This window comes from Pararge aegeria, chromosome 4 (assembly GCF_905163445.1).
Source record: "Pararge aegeria chromosome 4, ilParAegt1.1, whole genome shotgun sequence".
NCBI classification, from domain to species: Eukaryota; Metazoa; Arthropoda; class Insecta; order Lepidoptera; family Nymphalidae; genus Pararge; species Pararge aegeria.
In genome coordinates this window covers 7,565,707-7,580,853 of record NC_053183.1, presented here as the reverse complement: position 1 = coordinate 7,580,853, position 15,147 = coordinate 7,565,707, and the positions used below count along the sequence as shown (strand labels likewise).

The 15,147-nt window shown below is 36.4% G+C and overlaps 1 protein-coding gene across 2 annotated transcripts in view; it reads right to left on the bottom strand.

Annotated features, from left to right (window-relative positions):
- Nucleotides 1–4,638: 4,638 nt before the first annotated feature.
- LOC120637659 (formin-binding protein 1-like) overlaps nt 4,639–15,147 on the bottom strand; it is a 91,437-nt gene continuing 80,928 nt past the window's right edge. The window contains exons 9-15 of one of the 2 annotated variants that reach the window (XM_039909582.1): nt 14,335–14,361; nt 12,309–12,407; nt 10,517–10,610; nt 9,549–9,702; nt 8,167–8,477; nt 7,079–7,251; nt 4,639–5,693 (exon numbers count right to left, since the gene is read on the bottom strand). In XM_039909582.1, the coding sequence (XP_039765516.1) occupies nt 7,082–7,251; nt 8,167–8,477; nt 9,549–9,702; nt 10,517–10,610; nt 12,309–12,407; nt 14,335–14,361 (855 nt within the window). In that variant the 3' untranslated portion in view covers nt 4,639–5,693; nt 7,079–7,081. The remainder of the gene's footprint in view (nt 5,694–7,078; nt 7,252–8,166; nt 8,478–9,548; nt 9,703–10,516; nt 10,611–12,308; nt 12,408–14,334; nt 14,362–15,147) is intronic. The other variant, XM_039909583.1, reaches the window with a different exon arrangement.

Below are 15,147 nucleotides of genomic sequence, written 5' to 3'. Positions count from 1 at the left end.
TCACAAAGCTGTGATAGCCTGAATGTCCCCGGAATTAATGTACCTACCTATCACTGCTGGCAACAGACCTCCACTCGAATAGTAGAGAAATATTAAGAGGTTACACACTGTACACTGCTCCAATATAAGTTAGGACTTTTTAATGTTTTTTTTTGTGTTAGTTATAAATAATTTACAAAAGTGATAATTTCTCGACAGAAAACAATACCTAACTGTTTGATGCCGATGCGGGATCGAAGGCAGGGCCTTGTAATCCGTAGTCAAGTGGACTCTTTTGAGAACATTCTTCTTTCACCGTTAAATCAATAGGTATATATTTTAATTGATTAAATTGAAAAAAAACGCACAAAACTCCGGAAAGTTATAGGGGCCGAAGCCCTAACCACTGCTAGCTTTTAAGCTATCTCAGCTAAAATTTTTTTGTAGTGGAATGAGAGAATAAAACCTTTTTGCGCAGTTTCATTCATAAAGGATTCATATCGAACAATTAAGGAAGGCCTAATTGTGCAGTTCACATCAAAGGCTGTCTTGAGTAGTCTCATTATTTTTCCATGTAAGTGAACTTATTTGAAAGGCATGTGTTTCATCATTCTCTGAAAGTGGGGTAATAATCCAAGGCCCGGCGAGAAGTACTTGACCCTAATGATCAGGCAAACAAATCCTTTCGTTGCACTGTCACATAAGCTCAACGATGTCTTTAGCTAGTTGGAACATTTAGACATAGACAATGCGCTACAAAGATCTTGAATCTTTAAACAAGTTCTCTATAGGTTACTTGAAATTTCTCTAATCGTAAAATTTGTGTTGTGTGGGAATTACCGAACGGAATTCAGATGTGTTGTGGCCTCTAAGGGTACTTATATAACAGAACGTGCAGAAGCTTTTTCTGCTACTACAACCATCTACTGCGATCACGAACCCTTCTGCCCAAGATGGGTATCGAAGTCAAGGTCAAATATTTTTTTATTCAAATGGGCAAAAAGATGATACTTTTGATGCGTTCATCACATACAATATCATATGAACATAGGAGTGAAATGCTGGCGATAACTACTTACATTCATAAACTTAAAACTAAAACTACGAGGGTTCTAAACGCGCCGTGTCTAAGAAGAGTCCCACATAGCCGGGTGTTTATAGGCAACCCCTCATATCGGGAGAGATCTTCAGTCCTACAGTAACACTGTTAATAGGCTATTGCTGTTATACCTAGGCTATCGATGACTCGTAAAATAACCTAAGGTACCAAGTTAAGTAAAACTGTCTCACGTTTTCGAAGCTTTTATATTTATAGGGCGTTACTTTATCACATTTGTAAGAAAGCACTCACGATTGCATTAAAAAAATATTGCACCGGTGGACTTGTTTACCAACATGCCACATTTGCAAAATAAATAACTATAATTGACTACTATTACTAGCATATTCATAAAAGAAACTAAGTTACATCCGTGAAATTGCGTGGAATGATTTCCTTCACGCTAAAATTTATTATTTACGATCTTATGTCACATAGTTTCGCCGCCGGTTTAATCATTTAAAAGACCATTTTCCAAAAATAGCTCAACAAGGTATTTTCTTTTGCATGCCGCGTGTTGACAGCAGACCAAAATTCAGTTGTCACCACCCCTGTTCTTCCCGCGGGTCTCGTACTTGTCGACTAAGATTATATAACGAAATACGTGCAGCAGCGTCCTCTGTGCTATTAGTACCGTCTAGCGACAACAAACCTCCAACCTGCGTCTGCCTGGCGTGGTGATTATGAACAAACTCTCCAGCAGTGCACTATTTTAATGGGTGTATGAAGGTATACAGAATGAGGTGTTCGAATATAGTAGGTACTTAATATTATTATATCTATGCTTCGAATCCAAAGCTAAAACTGCTGGCAAAAAACTTGGCGTCCTCGACAAAGTTGAGCTCTACTTTACTCCGGAACAGCTTCTAACCCTGTACCAAGCTCAAGTTCGGTCGTGCATGGTACTACAGTCATTTATGGGATGGCTCTGCCAAATACCAGCTTGATGCTTTGGATTCGGTGGATCGTCGTGCTAGGAGACTCATTGGCAACGACCTTGTAGTCACTAGACTTCAAAGTCTTGAACACCGGCACAAGGTTGCCTGTTTAGCTGTATTCTACAAGATACATTTCGTTTTGCTTCTTCCTTTCTGATCCGCACCGCAAAGGCCTGGAATGCCCTTCCATCTTCCGTCTTCCCCGACTACCTAACCTAACTATAATCTGAGTACATTCAAATCAAGAGTGAATAGGCATCTTCAAGGCAAGCGCGCTCCATCTCAGGCTGCATCATTACTTACCATCAGGTGTAATTGCAGTCAAGCACTTTTCTATATAGTAAAAAAAAATAAAAAACTATGAAGTTCTCCAAACAAGATATGTTTTCTTGACCATATTTCTGACTTATATTTTTTGCAATGTGTAATAAAAATCTAAATTACCTTTAAAGCAAATTTGCAATCAGAATTTCTTAAAACCTCCGGATGAAATAAAAAAATACTATCTTTACTATTCTCTATCTTTATATATATATATTTCTTGTGTGCGTGTGTATGTCGCTGAACTCCTCGTAAACGGCTGGACCGATTTGAATGATTTTTTTGTTAGCGTTTGGGTGGCACCCTGAATGGTTTAGATTCACAAATCAGCTCTACAGATGGCGCTGGGATCCGCTAGTATATTATATTTTTGTGTGACAGGAGTCACACCTGTCATTTTTTTGTTAGGTACGCGTCGCGTAGCGTAGTTGCTATGCACATGTCGGTCCTTATTATCCTCTTATCTTCAATAGGGTTGTCATAAGTAACACCTAGTAAATAATATAGAGATTTTGAATTCATTTTGGACTTAGTTTGTATATTGAATTAGTACGAATGGAAAATTGGCTTCTTTTGATGTATAATCTATGGAAGTCAAAAAAAGATATCGACATTTTTCTACAACCCTAGTTTAGATCGTCTGTCGGTCGGTCAAAGTCCATCTACGCGACAGTTTTACAGGAACAAATATAAAACACAATGTATATTATGTCATCATATAGTTTTATTTTATATAAAAATCAAATGCACTCCATCCATACCTCATTTCACTATATATAAATACAATAGAGTTCTTGCATACAGCAAATATTCAGAAAATAGCATTGGCTAATCATATTTAGCTAGCATTTTAAACTACATAAGATTCATTTAACATAAGCATTTTTTTTTATAATACATTATGTGATACATTTATTTCATAACTCAGTTAATATTTAAAGTTAAATTGAATTTATTACTTTTTTTTCAAACAGTTTTTAAAGTTTACATATATTACACGTCATAAGAAGCCAGTCACACACACAGCTGTAACTTTTATTAATATATTTTTCTATCACAGCTAACGTCTGTGAAAGGCTTAAGGACTACCTGCACTTTCCTCACCTAAGGGGATTCAATCGGTTAGACTCGGAAAGTGTAGATAGTACATTATTAAATCTATTTTTGCTATAATTTCGAATACTCAATGGCTGAATCACATAAAAGCAGTAACAACTATTATAATAAGTACGAAAAACCTTAACACGTAAAGAGCTGGCACAACGAAGATCTAAATGTGTTAATATTATAATTAAATATAAAACTATAATAAAGTTACGCGACTGTACATGAAAATATGTACGCACATAACCGACAATATACACAATAAATAAGATCATGGAATGTTATTATTACCTCATTTATATTTCTGACCGCGGGACTTTCGGTATGGGTTAATGCACGCTGGGACGTAGTACGTCGAATGTAGATAAGGAGTCAACAACTAAACGTTACCAATCAAGGAAGTGTTACTATTAGAATGTAATACAGTATGATAAGAATGACTTTTTTTGCGAACATATCTTGGTTTTTAACGCGCGCATAAATCAACATATTTTGATTTAGGCTCAGGACGTACACTTAATGAGTCAGTTCAGACAAACAGAAGATTATGTCCGTTCTATCCAAACTGACCCCGCGTATATTGTTTTCCCCGAGGTTCATGTAAAACCAATTTCATCGAATTTAAAATGTACAAAAGTCAAGTACATATCACGTCAAGGAGGTACGTACTTATACGTACTTATTCATGCCAAACCAAATCGAGCCTATCAACATCTCACATCTGTGCTCGGCACAGATGGAACTATAATATAAATAATTTAAAATTTAAAAAGTTGTATCGATAGCATATGAATGGGATACGCGTCGTTATTGTCGCAGGGTGCATTAACCCTAAGGTACACAATTAAAAAAATAAATTTAATTTCAATAAGGATAAATTATAGCAAAAATACTTGTAAATATTTTGTGTGTTACTTTGGCAGAGGTCAGAAAAAAGAAAACTTGATCCGCAATCACAAACATTTATGTGAATTCTCATAAGTGCATTCAAGTCGTAATATCGTCACTTATTGGTGGAACCTACACAGTGCGTTCGGATTCTCCTAGAGTTTTCATACCAATTTATAGTAAAGTATTACCAGTGGCGTGCATCGAGGGTATGCACAGGGCATGCAGATTATATAAAATGAAGAAAATTTCCAGTACGAGTTATAAATACTTAAGAGTAGGATTTTTATAACTCTTACAATGCCTTAAGATTTTTTTTCATTTTATATCATCTGCATACCCTGTGCGTACCCTCTATGCACGCCACTGAGTATTACTAGTACAACTACTATTCGAGATTCAAAACAATATACACAGCTAGTCTTATTTTCGGTAAAAATGTATTTCAATTTAAAACGTAATACAGATAGATTTACGATTCTCTCTTTTCTCTGGAATCAACGCCCGTATGTCTCACACCACATTACTTATTAGTTTCACACGCGTTTTCACAAATCATCATTCCTTAACAACAACGCAGGATCCTGTGTTCCGCAATTGTTTAAGTTAATAAATAAAGTTCAAACATTTCATTAACTTAGTGGTATATACCACATTTCATTAACTCACTATCCTAACCCTCAGAAAAACATTTTTACACCTACAATTTAATTATTTTTATACTATTTCATAAATACTGATTACCTATTAATGGTTACCACGGTTTAAACAATTTGTAAATTAAGGCAAATAAATATATAAAAATAAAATCCCAAACTCTAATCTGTTCTCCTGTGATGTTGCGAAATTGCCGACCCTATGTTGCTGGTAGGGTTTCGTGAATAAAATATACTATTTAGTATTGCAGTACATACTATGACAGTATAGGTTCCATTATTATATATAAAACATTATATCATGTTACAATAATCTGTAAACTAGAACCTACACTGTTCTATCGTATGCATAGAATAACCAAGAATACTCTTACAAATGACGGTCGATGTCGTGCCATCTCTTTCACATTGGTGTCACGTCCGTATATTGTGGGAAAGAGATAGCACGATATCGACTGCCTTCTGTAAAGCTTATCTTCAATGGCAAAGGAAATAGAATATTGTGGGTTTTTAAGATTTCCTTACACTGACCTCTGCCGAAATAACAATGTATAGGCCACAAAGAACATTCAATATGCGCGTGCGCCGCAAATGATTGCACAAGTCCGTAGTGGCTTAGTCCTCGAGCACTAAACTGTTTCACACTCAACGCGTAAAGTAACCACCACAGTTAAACAGCAGTCGGAGCACACCTGAGTGGTCAAACATCTGAAACAATTATATCAGAATTATTTTCTGAATTTCGTCTGAGAGCCTAGCTTACGATTTCCCACCTATACAATGCATTTGTATGGAATCTAAAGAACGACATCTAGTGACAATACTAGGAAACAGTAACTGCATATTACTCTGGGTTGGTGCGTAGTTAAACTAAACCCATCGATCGGTTTAGCTAAAGGCAAAATTGCTTGAAGTCTTTGTCGGGTGGTAAATAAGCACGGCCAAAGACCACAGAAAATTCAGTAAATACAAATCCCAAATTGCCCCTTAACTGGATCATCAAATCGGAAACTTTACTATATTACAGCATAAAGGTAGTGTAACAGTCTCTATGCCTTATTTACTATGATTATGTACACTGTGATTACACTTAATTATCCCCATGCGTGATCTACATTACGAAATCAACATTCGCGTGTAGCATTCGTTACGTATTCATGTTTCGTTGATTCCTTGTATTGAACAATAAAGTATTTTAATTGCTACAATGTTTATACAAAAGTGTATCAAGGTTGGAAAACAACAAAATACATATGGAACAATGAACTCTAACGTGCCAACTTCCTCTTTTAATTGCAAGCATATATTTTAGTTGTAACTCTCAATGGAGTTTCAGGACACACGTCACCTATGTATACCTAATTATGATTGAAAAAAAAAAAAAAAAAAAAAACGCTAAGATGACGATGATGATGTTCTAAATTTTACAAGGAAATGTTTATTATTGTAGTTTGTGATTGTCAACTGATTGAATATCCATCGGTTTAAATCATGATTATTTAAATATATATAATCTATATATATAAAAGCGAAAGTGTGTCGGTATGTTCCGTATAGGCTCCGAAACGGCTGGACCGATTTCAATGAAACTTTCAGGGAATCTCCGGATGGACCTGGCGAGTAATCCTGTAAAGTTTGGTCACGATCGGAGCACTCCTATTTTTGAACTGTCAAACTGTCAAATACAGCTTTTATTTACTATGATGGTATTCTATTGTTGGGTGTACATGGGTGTAGATAATGATCTTCACCCGCTCGAGAAGAGAATAGAAGAGAATGAATACGGAGATTTAATATATTATGAGACTTAAATTAAAAATATAATGATTTAAGTTTATTGTTAAAATAAAATAAAACAAAATCTATCCCGGCGAAGCAGGCTGGGTACGCTAGTATTATACAAATATTTCTAACAGACTACTTTTTTCCCAAATATTCTTAAAAATTTAAAGTGTCAATATTTTTCTACAGGTTCATAACATCTGCATGTCATTGGTTACTAAACAACGTTTTGTTGGTAAACATTCCCATATTGAATCTGGCTTATGTAAAGGTCCCGGATGCACAGTTACGCAAGTAATATAACTTCTCACCGGCTAGTGGTGTGCGTCCGCGTAGAGCGTGGTCACGATGTAAGTGGTGGGCACGAAGCCCTCCTCGCTGGTGTTGCTGCGTCGGACGCGCGTCCAGCCGTCGCCTGCGTCCGTCTCCAGTACCAGAAGTTGTTCGCCGCATTCCATGCGCATTGTTGAGCCCGTGCCGTTCGCTGATAAAAAAAAAAAAATTAAACAATCATTAGCAGTTAGCACCAAGCCCGTTTCCACTAACGACGAACATTGGCATTGCCTAAGTAAGTAATGTCTAAAGTTTAGACGTTACTTACTTAGGCAATGCCAATGTCCAATGTTTAGACTCTAAACGGAGATTCCCAGGCACCTTTCACCAATCGATTTTCACTAGGCAACTCATAAAGCTTAAATTAAAGTCGTATTTTTTATTAGACGAAGCCAACTGACAGTAGCTAATGTCACTTTGTAAAATAAGGAGCTATATATTCTTGCTATAAGGTGTGGTATTTTTTGTCTGTGTTATAATATTTTTCATTCTGTAATGAAAATAGGGTTATTTATAAAAATCAGGATGTCGAGTTACGTGCCAGTTTACGATTTTCCTAAAAATGTCGCACCGCCGAATCCGTGTCGTAACATTAGATAGCGCCTAACGTCTTTAGCTATCTTCTAAGAGTTAGAGAAACCTTTCGTTCTGTAAGAGTCACCTAAGTCATTAGGAATCCGACTCAAGCGTTTCCGATAAGGTTAAGGCCGCAGTCCACCACGCTGGCCAATTGCGAATAGATAATCTCCGTTAAGGCAAGTTAAATTTTAAATGCTTATTCATTACTTTTCATTCATTACTTATACTTTGAAAAGTTAGAGGTGCTGGGGACTTATCTCGGTCCGCACGAAAGGGTGGCCGAAACCCTAACCACTACGATTAGCTTCGCTACGATAGCTTCTGATGTTCCTTCATAACTCATACAAATTATAAGAAAATAATCTTTCAATGACAATTGCTACTTCAGATTACTTTGAATAGATGTCGTTTCTTAGGTTGTAAAAATTTTTTCGTATGGATTTATAATATTAGAAAGAAGAAAGCTTTACTGATGTTTCGAAATTACCTTCAAAAGCGTAAAGCGCCTTGCAGTATCCCAGCGGCTGTAGATCCGCTTCATAATAGTAATCTCCGTAAAAGTCATGGTCAGGGTCGTGGTCGTGGTCGTTCTCGTCGTGGTCACCATTTGTGTGGTCTGTATGTGCCGCGGCCAGCTCTCCTCCTAAGCCGGACTCCGGGGAGCCCCCGGCGGCCCGGCCACCGGTACAGGAGCCGCCACCGACGCCCGGGCCGGTCCCGGTGCCTATGCACCCGGTTCCGGTACTGACAGACGATTCCGACGCCGACCGTGAGAGAGATTCGCTGTTTGATCCAATACTGCGGAAATATCATAATGTATATTATAATGTACCTGTATTTTATATGACTTTTGAGATGATTTTATGTATATATTGTACATTACATATTACAGTGGCGTGGAGATCATAGATGTATAAAAGCACTACCCTATTTTTTCCAGCCGACAATAGGCTACTAATCTTTACAGCAAGATTTTCCAATTTATTGACTAAAACCTTGATATGACGTTATAAATACTAAACATTATATGTCTGTAGGAATTACTGATTATTTTATTCAGACAACGTAAATATTGCAAAAAAAATAAAAGTAGAAATTGAAAATTGCTCGTAACGGCACCGTAGCATTTAAGGTCGCGTTTTAGTTTGCAGCGGAAATCGAATCTAGTCATGTCACGCTCCCTCGGCTTAGTGTTCTTTACGATTGGCGAATTGGCACCAATGTTAAAAATGAAAAAAGTGTTATTTTCATTTTTTTTTCAATAGTTATAATTTACGGATGAAGCAGATTGACCAACGAATGGTAAACTGATAATCATCAGCAGTGGCGTGCATAGAGGTTATGCACAGGGTATGCAGATGATATAAAATTAAGAAAATCTCTAGTAAGAGATATAAAAAACTTAAGGATAGGCATTGCAAGAGTTATAAAAAAAGCCTACCCTTAAGTAATATTCAAATTCAAAAATGTCTTATTCATGTGGACCTTATTACAGGCACTTATGAAGCGTTCATACATTTAACATGTTACACTAACGTTAGTGATGGTGATAACTACATTCGTTTACTTAAAACTAAAGCTAGGAGGGTTCCAAACGCGCCCTGGTCTAAGAAGAGCCCACAACAAATTTTTGACTGTTGTAGGTCGGTACTCAAATATGCTACATGGATTGCATTCTGGTTGTACTTTTTCTTTTTTTTTTTTTTGTATGCAACTTCTACATTGTGCAGAGTTTACAACCGGGTACCTACTACAAAATCTTAACTATTAAGACCTTAGATAAAAAAAAATATTTATCAAATACGTTAAGCTTTATTTTTATTTTATTTTTTTTCGGTTTATTTTTTTATTATTTTATTATTTTTTTACCTAGTAGCTTGTGTAGGCGCGGCGCCATTAGTCCGTGCGGTGGGATGTATCGGCGGCGCGCACACCTGATTGTTCGCCTCCGTCAGTAGATCCTCGTATTTACGCAACTGTGTGCGCAGCTTCTTCAACTTATCGCAACACTCGTTAAGTTGACCTGCAACAACATGGCGCGTTATTATACCTCTGATCAACGCTAGGGTCAACCAGTGAGATTATAAGAAAGACGACGTGATAAAATGGATTTGAATAACTGACGAGACTGTTCAGTGAAATGCCAATCCTGGCTTGCCATTTCAGGGAGCAGTAACGAAATTTACAGAAATATATTTAATACTAGCTGTTGCCCGCGACTTCGTCTGCGTTTGATTTTGTTTTTAAAGTATTCAGTATCGCTAAGCTTTAAATGAGTATAGTAGTATATATATATAACATGTGACTGCCAATTAATTATAGACAAATAATTTGAAATAAAATAAAATTGCGACTATAATTAAAGATCTAAGCTATCCTATCTCTTAAGTTGGACCAGACTGCTCACGGTGTACCAATTTAATTTTAAATCGGTTGAGTAGTTTAGGAGTCCATCGCGGACAAACATCGTGACAGGAGATTTATATATATTAAGATTATATAATAGTACATTTTGATGAAAGTGCGGAAGTATTTATTACATTTGTTATGTGAGAATGACAGTTTCGCGGGTGCGTAAATAGTTTTTGTTTTTTTTTTAGTGAATTTGTATAAAAGTTCGTATTATGAAATTTGAATATCATATAACAATTCAAGTATTTAGTGTTTTGAATATAATTAAACGACATAATCAGTAAGTAAAATAAAAATTACAAAAGCACTAGTGCGAAATTCCAGCTTTTCGCACGATGTACCGGTATAAAAGTACCGCATTTTGAGCAACTGCATTTTAATATTACTTTTTAGTGAATGTATTAGAGAAGTGGACACAAGCAAACCTTCTACAGTCATCGGATCGCCTAAGGTGGGATTTGTCTCGTAGACACCTTTCATTTTCATAAGACCTTCCATGGCAGCTTGCTCCTGGCCAACCTGTGAACAATTACTTACAATCAAACGTTGTCGTAGTATATTTATTTATTATTTATTTATCTCTACTCAATATTATACATGCGAAAGTGCGGTTCTTAGTTATACGTTGTGCTGGAGGGGACCTGTATCCTGTAACCTGCTTTTTTCTTCTTCTTTCTTCTTCTTTGTCATAACACTCTTGCCGTGGTCATCACGGTGGGACATTGTTTGTGGTAGTTGTTACTCGTCTCACAATCATTAGCCACTTCTCCCTATTTGCAGATAGTCTGGGACACACATGCAAGAGACCTCCCACTGAAGATTTGATCTGATCGGTTCATCGCATTGGTGACCTACCGCGCGCTCTAGTGCCTTCTACCTTGCCCTGCTACCTTATTTTTTTTTTTTTTAAATATATAGACAAGTGCTTGACTGCAATCACACCTGATGGTAAATGATGATGCAGCCTAAGATGAAGCGCGCTTGCCTAGAAGATGCCTATTCACTCTTGATTTGAAGGTACCCAGATTATAGGTATCAGGGAAGACGGAAGATGGGAGGGCATTCCAGGCCTTTGCGGTGCGGATCAGAAAGGAAGAAGCAAAACGCTTCGTACGTGTTGATGGTATTTCAACCACGTAACGGTGCAGATTCTTTCAGTGCCTCGCAGTTCGATGGTAGAAAGGAGATGGTTTGACCAAATCGAATAGCTCCTGAGCACACTCTCCGAAATGTATCTTGTAGAAAACAGCCAGACAAGCAACCTTGCGCCGGTGTTCAAGGCTTTGAAGTCTACTGACTACAAGGTCGTTGCCAATGAGCCTCCTAGCACGACGATCCACCGAATCCAAAGCATCGAGCTGGTACTTGGCAGAGCCATCCCATAAATGGCTGCAGTACTCCATGCACGACCGAACTTGAGCTTGGTACAGGGTTAGAAGCTGTTCTGGCGGAAGTAGCGCTTAACTTTGTTGAGGATGCCAAGTTTTTTGCCAGCAGTTTTAGCTTTGGACTCGATGCATTGTCCAAAGCCTAGATTGGACGAAATGCTGATACCTAGGAGCTCAATATTATAAAATTCTGTTTCATCGTATTTTGAATCAATAGATATAGTTTTTGACGGCCGATTGGGGCAGTTTGCAGCGACCCTGCTTTCTGAGTCCAAGGCCGTGGGTTCGATTCCCACTACCGGAAAATGTTTGTGTGATGAGCATGAATGTTTTTAGTGTCTGGGTGTGTATATGTATATTCTAAGTATTTATGTATATTATTCATATAAATATTCATCAGTCATCTTAGTACCCATAACACAAGCTACGCTTACTTTGGGGCTAAATGGCGATGTGTGTACTGTCTTAGTATATTTATTTATTATTTATTTATTTAGTTTTGACATGCTATAGTCAAAGTGCTTACACGCACAATATTAAGAAGAGATACAGCAGTATGAAGCGTTCAATCTCATGGTAGATGCCGACATCTTCCAGACAGAGGGATGGACTCTAACTGTCCTTCTTTGTCAGGGTCCTTGCATTTACTGCAGAATCGCTGTCTATTTTAACAGGAATATTAATGTTAGATTAACAGATGGCCCACCGGATGGTACGTCTAGACGGCTTCATCGGACTCCTGTATGCATCTACAGGAGTACTTACTATGTGATATTAATGTGAAAACCTTTGATGTATGATTAACGAGTACAGTAAAATGAATAGATACCTGTTTTGTCAGCTCGTGTACTTTTGCTTGAAGTTTCTTTTTCTTCTGGTTCGGTGGCAAATCTGAATAATCCTCCTTCCCATCCATCGACATGTTATTCTGCAATACAAAATTAATATTAGGACAAAATTAATTAGTTACGTTTATACTATCACTCTTAAATTTGTCCAAGTAAGTCGATCGTAATGTGTAATGTTCATTTACATACAGGGTTTATATTTATCTCTGTAAGTTTAGCATCACTAAGTCACTGTATTAAACAAGTTCCTCTAGTTTTCTACAATATAAAAAGTCTGCAACTGACACACGCAGTCTCAATGCAAAACACGTCCTTCCCAAACTGCTACAATAGTGAAAATGGTATTATCTTGTTAATACATAATTTGTAATCCATCGAAAAACAGCAAAACTTTCAAGCTCAGAACGTTGCTTATTACTAGCAATCGTCAATATATGGTAAAGTAGTAAACAAAGAAACAAAAAAAATATATATTTTTAGCATTTTGGTCTGGGCACACTTGATCTACGACAAACCACGAATTCAAATCATTTCATTGAACTCATTGGCGCAGGGAACGATTTAGACAAATTACAATATAAGAATTACATAATTTCGCTTATTGTTGATATAATACGTAAGTTGAATGTTTATTACACTTAAAAAACATTTCCTTACTAATATAATTTTTTCGATATGGGACTATCAACAACAGTTTCACAGCTTTTGTAAAGTCTATTTAGAAAACAAAATAACACCTTTTATAACACAGATTATAATACAGGTAAAAAAAGAGGTATTAAGGTATCTGTCTAGAGAATTAATAGTATTTAGTACGTGTTTAATAATTAATACTGTCAATAATTATAAAATCCCATTACCTCCTATATACCGAGCAAAACTTAGTTTATTTACAAGGTGCACAACAAGAGTGAAAAAGGGCAAACACGTCATTAAACAATTCAAAAACGAACTGAATTGTGCTCTTTTGTCATAATTACCTTTACCCAGGTTTTGGTTAAAATTGCTTTAGACTTAAGCAAAGCTAGAAAAAGTGACAATTATTAATTATTATATTACTTGACACACATTAACTCGACAATATAATCAATCTAACACACTAGTGCAAAATAACGCACACTGTTTTATCATTCAAAACATATCATTAGACTCATAATTATTATTCATCATCATCATCATCAACATCATCACCCGCAGCCTATTAACGTCCCACTATTAACGACCCACCACGCTGCTATAATTATAATACATGTAATACCCTTTTCATGCGATTTGGTAACTGTGTGCAAATATAAGCAATGGCAAGCTTGTTACCGAATAACGACGGTTCCTAAGAATACGCAAATAAACAATTTAATAGGAAATAAGGTTGCCAGTTCATATCATCGTCATCAAAGACAGCGTCCATATAATGTGCATAACATAAAATATTAATGATGCAGTCTAAAATGGTAGCGGGCTAACCTGAACCCAAATCCCTAATCGGGTTTTACTGTCTTTGTCGGTGCTAATTAGTTACGACCGAATCCTCCCAACGGACCAAATATTATATTACGTAATTTTTTAACAGGAATTTGACAAAATACAAACGTTGTGGTGTCTATAGTGTCTCACAACATTCAGTTATGCCAGAACTGTTAATATAAATGTTTAATGGCACGACACATAATAGAAACATTTTGTTTACTGCGAGTTACCTCTTAACTGCAATCTCACCTTATGGTCAAGTTATGATGCAGTTTAAGATGGTAGCGGACTTAGCTTTCACCGCTTATATCCAAATTTCGGGCTGGTACTCATTAGCCCGACCCAGGATCGAACCCATGACCACGTGATCTCCGGTTGAACATGCTAACCAATAGATCAACGAGGCAGTTACCAGTAACTACTTAACTTATTCTATTCTATACTACAACCTTAAAAATGTAGGCAATCAAAGTGCAACAAAAAATACGAGACAAACGTGACTGGTGCTCAATTCCCAGACTAACTAACACACAGACTAACCTTAAACGAGTTGCACGCCTCAATAATCTTCTGCCAAAGCATAAGTCAGCGAGCGCGAAACGAGGAAGCAAACAATAAAACATTAAACCAAGAATAAATAAAAAATAAGAAACAATTAAACCATTACACAGATAAGAAAACGTTGAAAAAATCAATGACTAAGAAATATTAAATTTTAAAAATAAATATTTTAATTTTTCGTTGGACAGAAGTGGGATACTTTAAGGAATTTCATGATATACAACATTAAGCTTTGAACATTAAGCTAAATTTGCTATAACCCCCGAAAACCAGGCAAACCAGGCGAATCTGCATGGTGCTAACAATTATAAATTGTATAGTCAACTTATTCTGAGTATGCTCCGATGCCGGAGCGAAGCGTGATTCGAAAGGGCATTTCGGAAGATTTGTGCAGTGTGATCTGTTACAATTGAAGAAATTATGAATTGCACCTTGCAGATTTTGCCAAGTTCTCGCGGATTAAAGAAAATTATGCTTAATATTAATACGATTGTTAGGGATACTAATTAATGACCTTGAAATAAAAATAGTCAAAAGGCAAACAGCGTATTTCTCAGGTTATATGACATTAAAAAAAAACTTTAAAGATATACAAATATATATAATGATAAAAAATGTGTTTACTTTGTAGTCATTATCTATATATGTGCAATTTATGGATCCGAATCTTCCAGCTTAGTATAGATAGGATGAGTGAAAGGGTGTAGTATAAAAAGGAAAAAAAACATTTATTAGCTTTCAAAAAGATGTAACAGCTCCATTTATTCCCTTATCGAATAACATTCAGCCCAG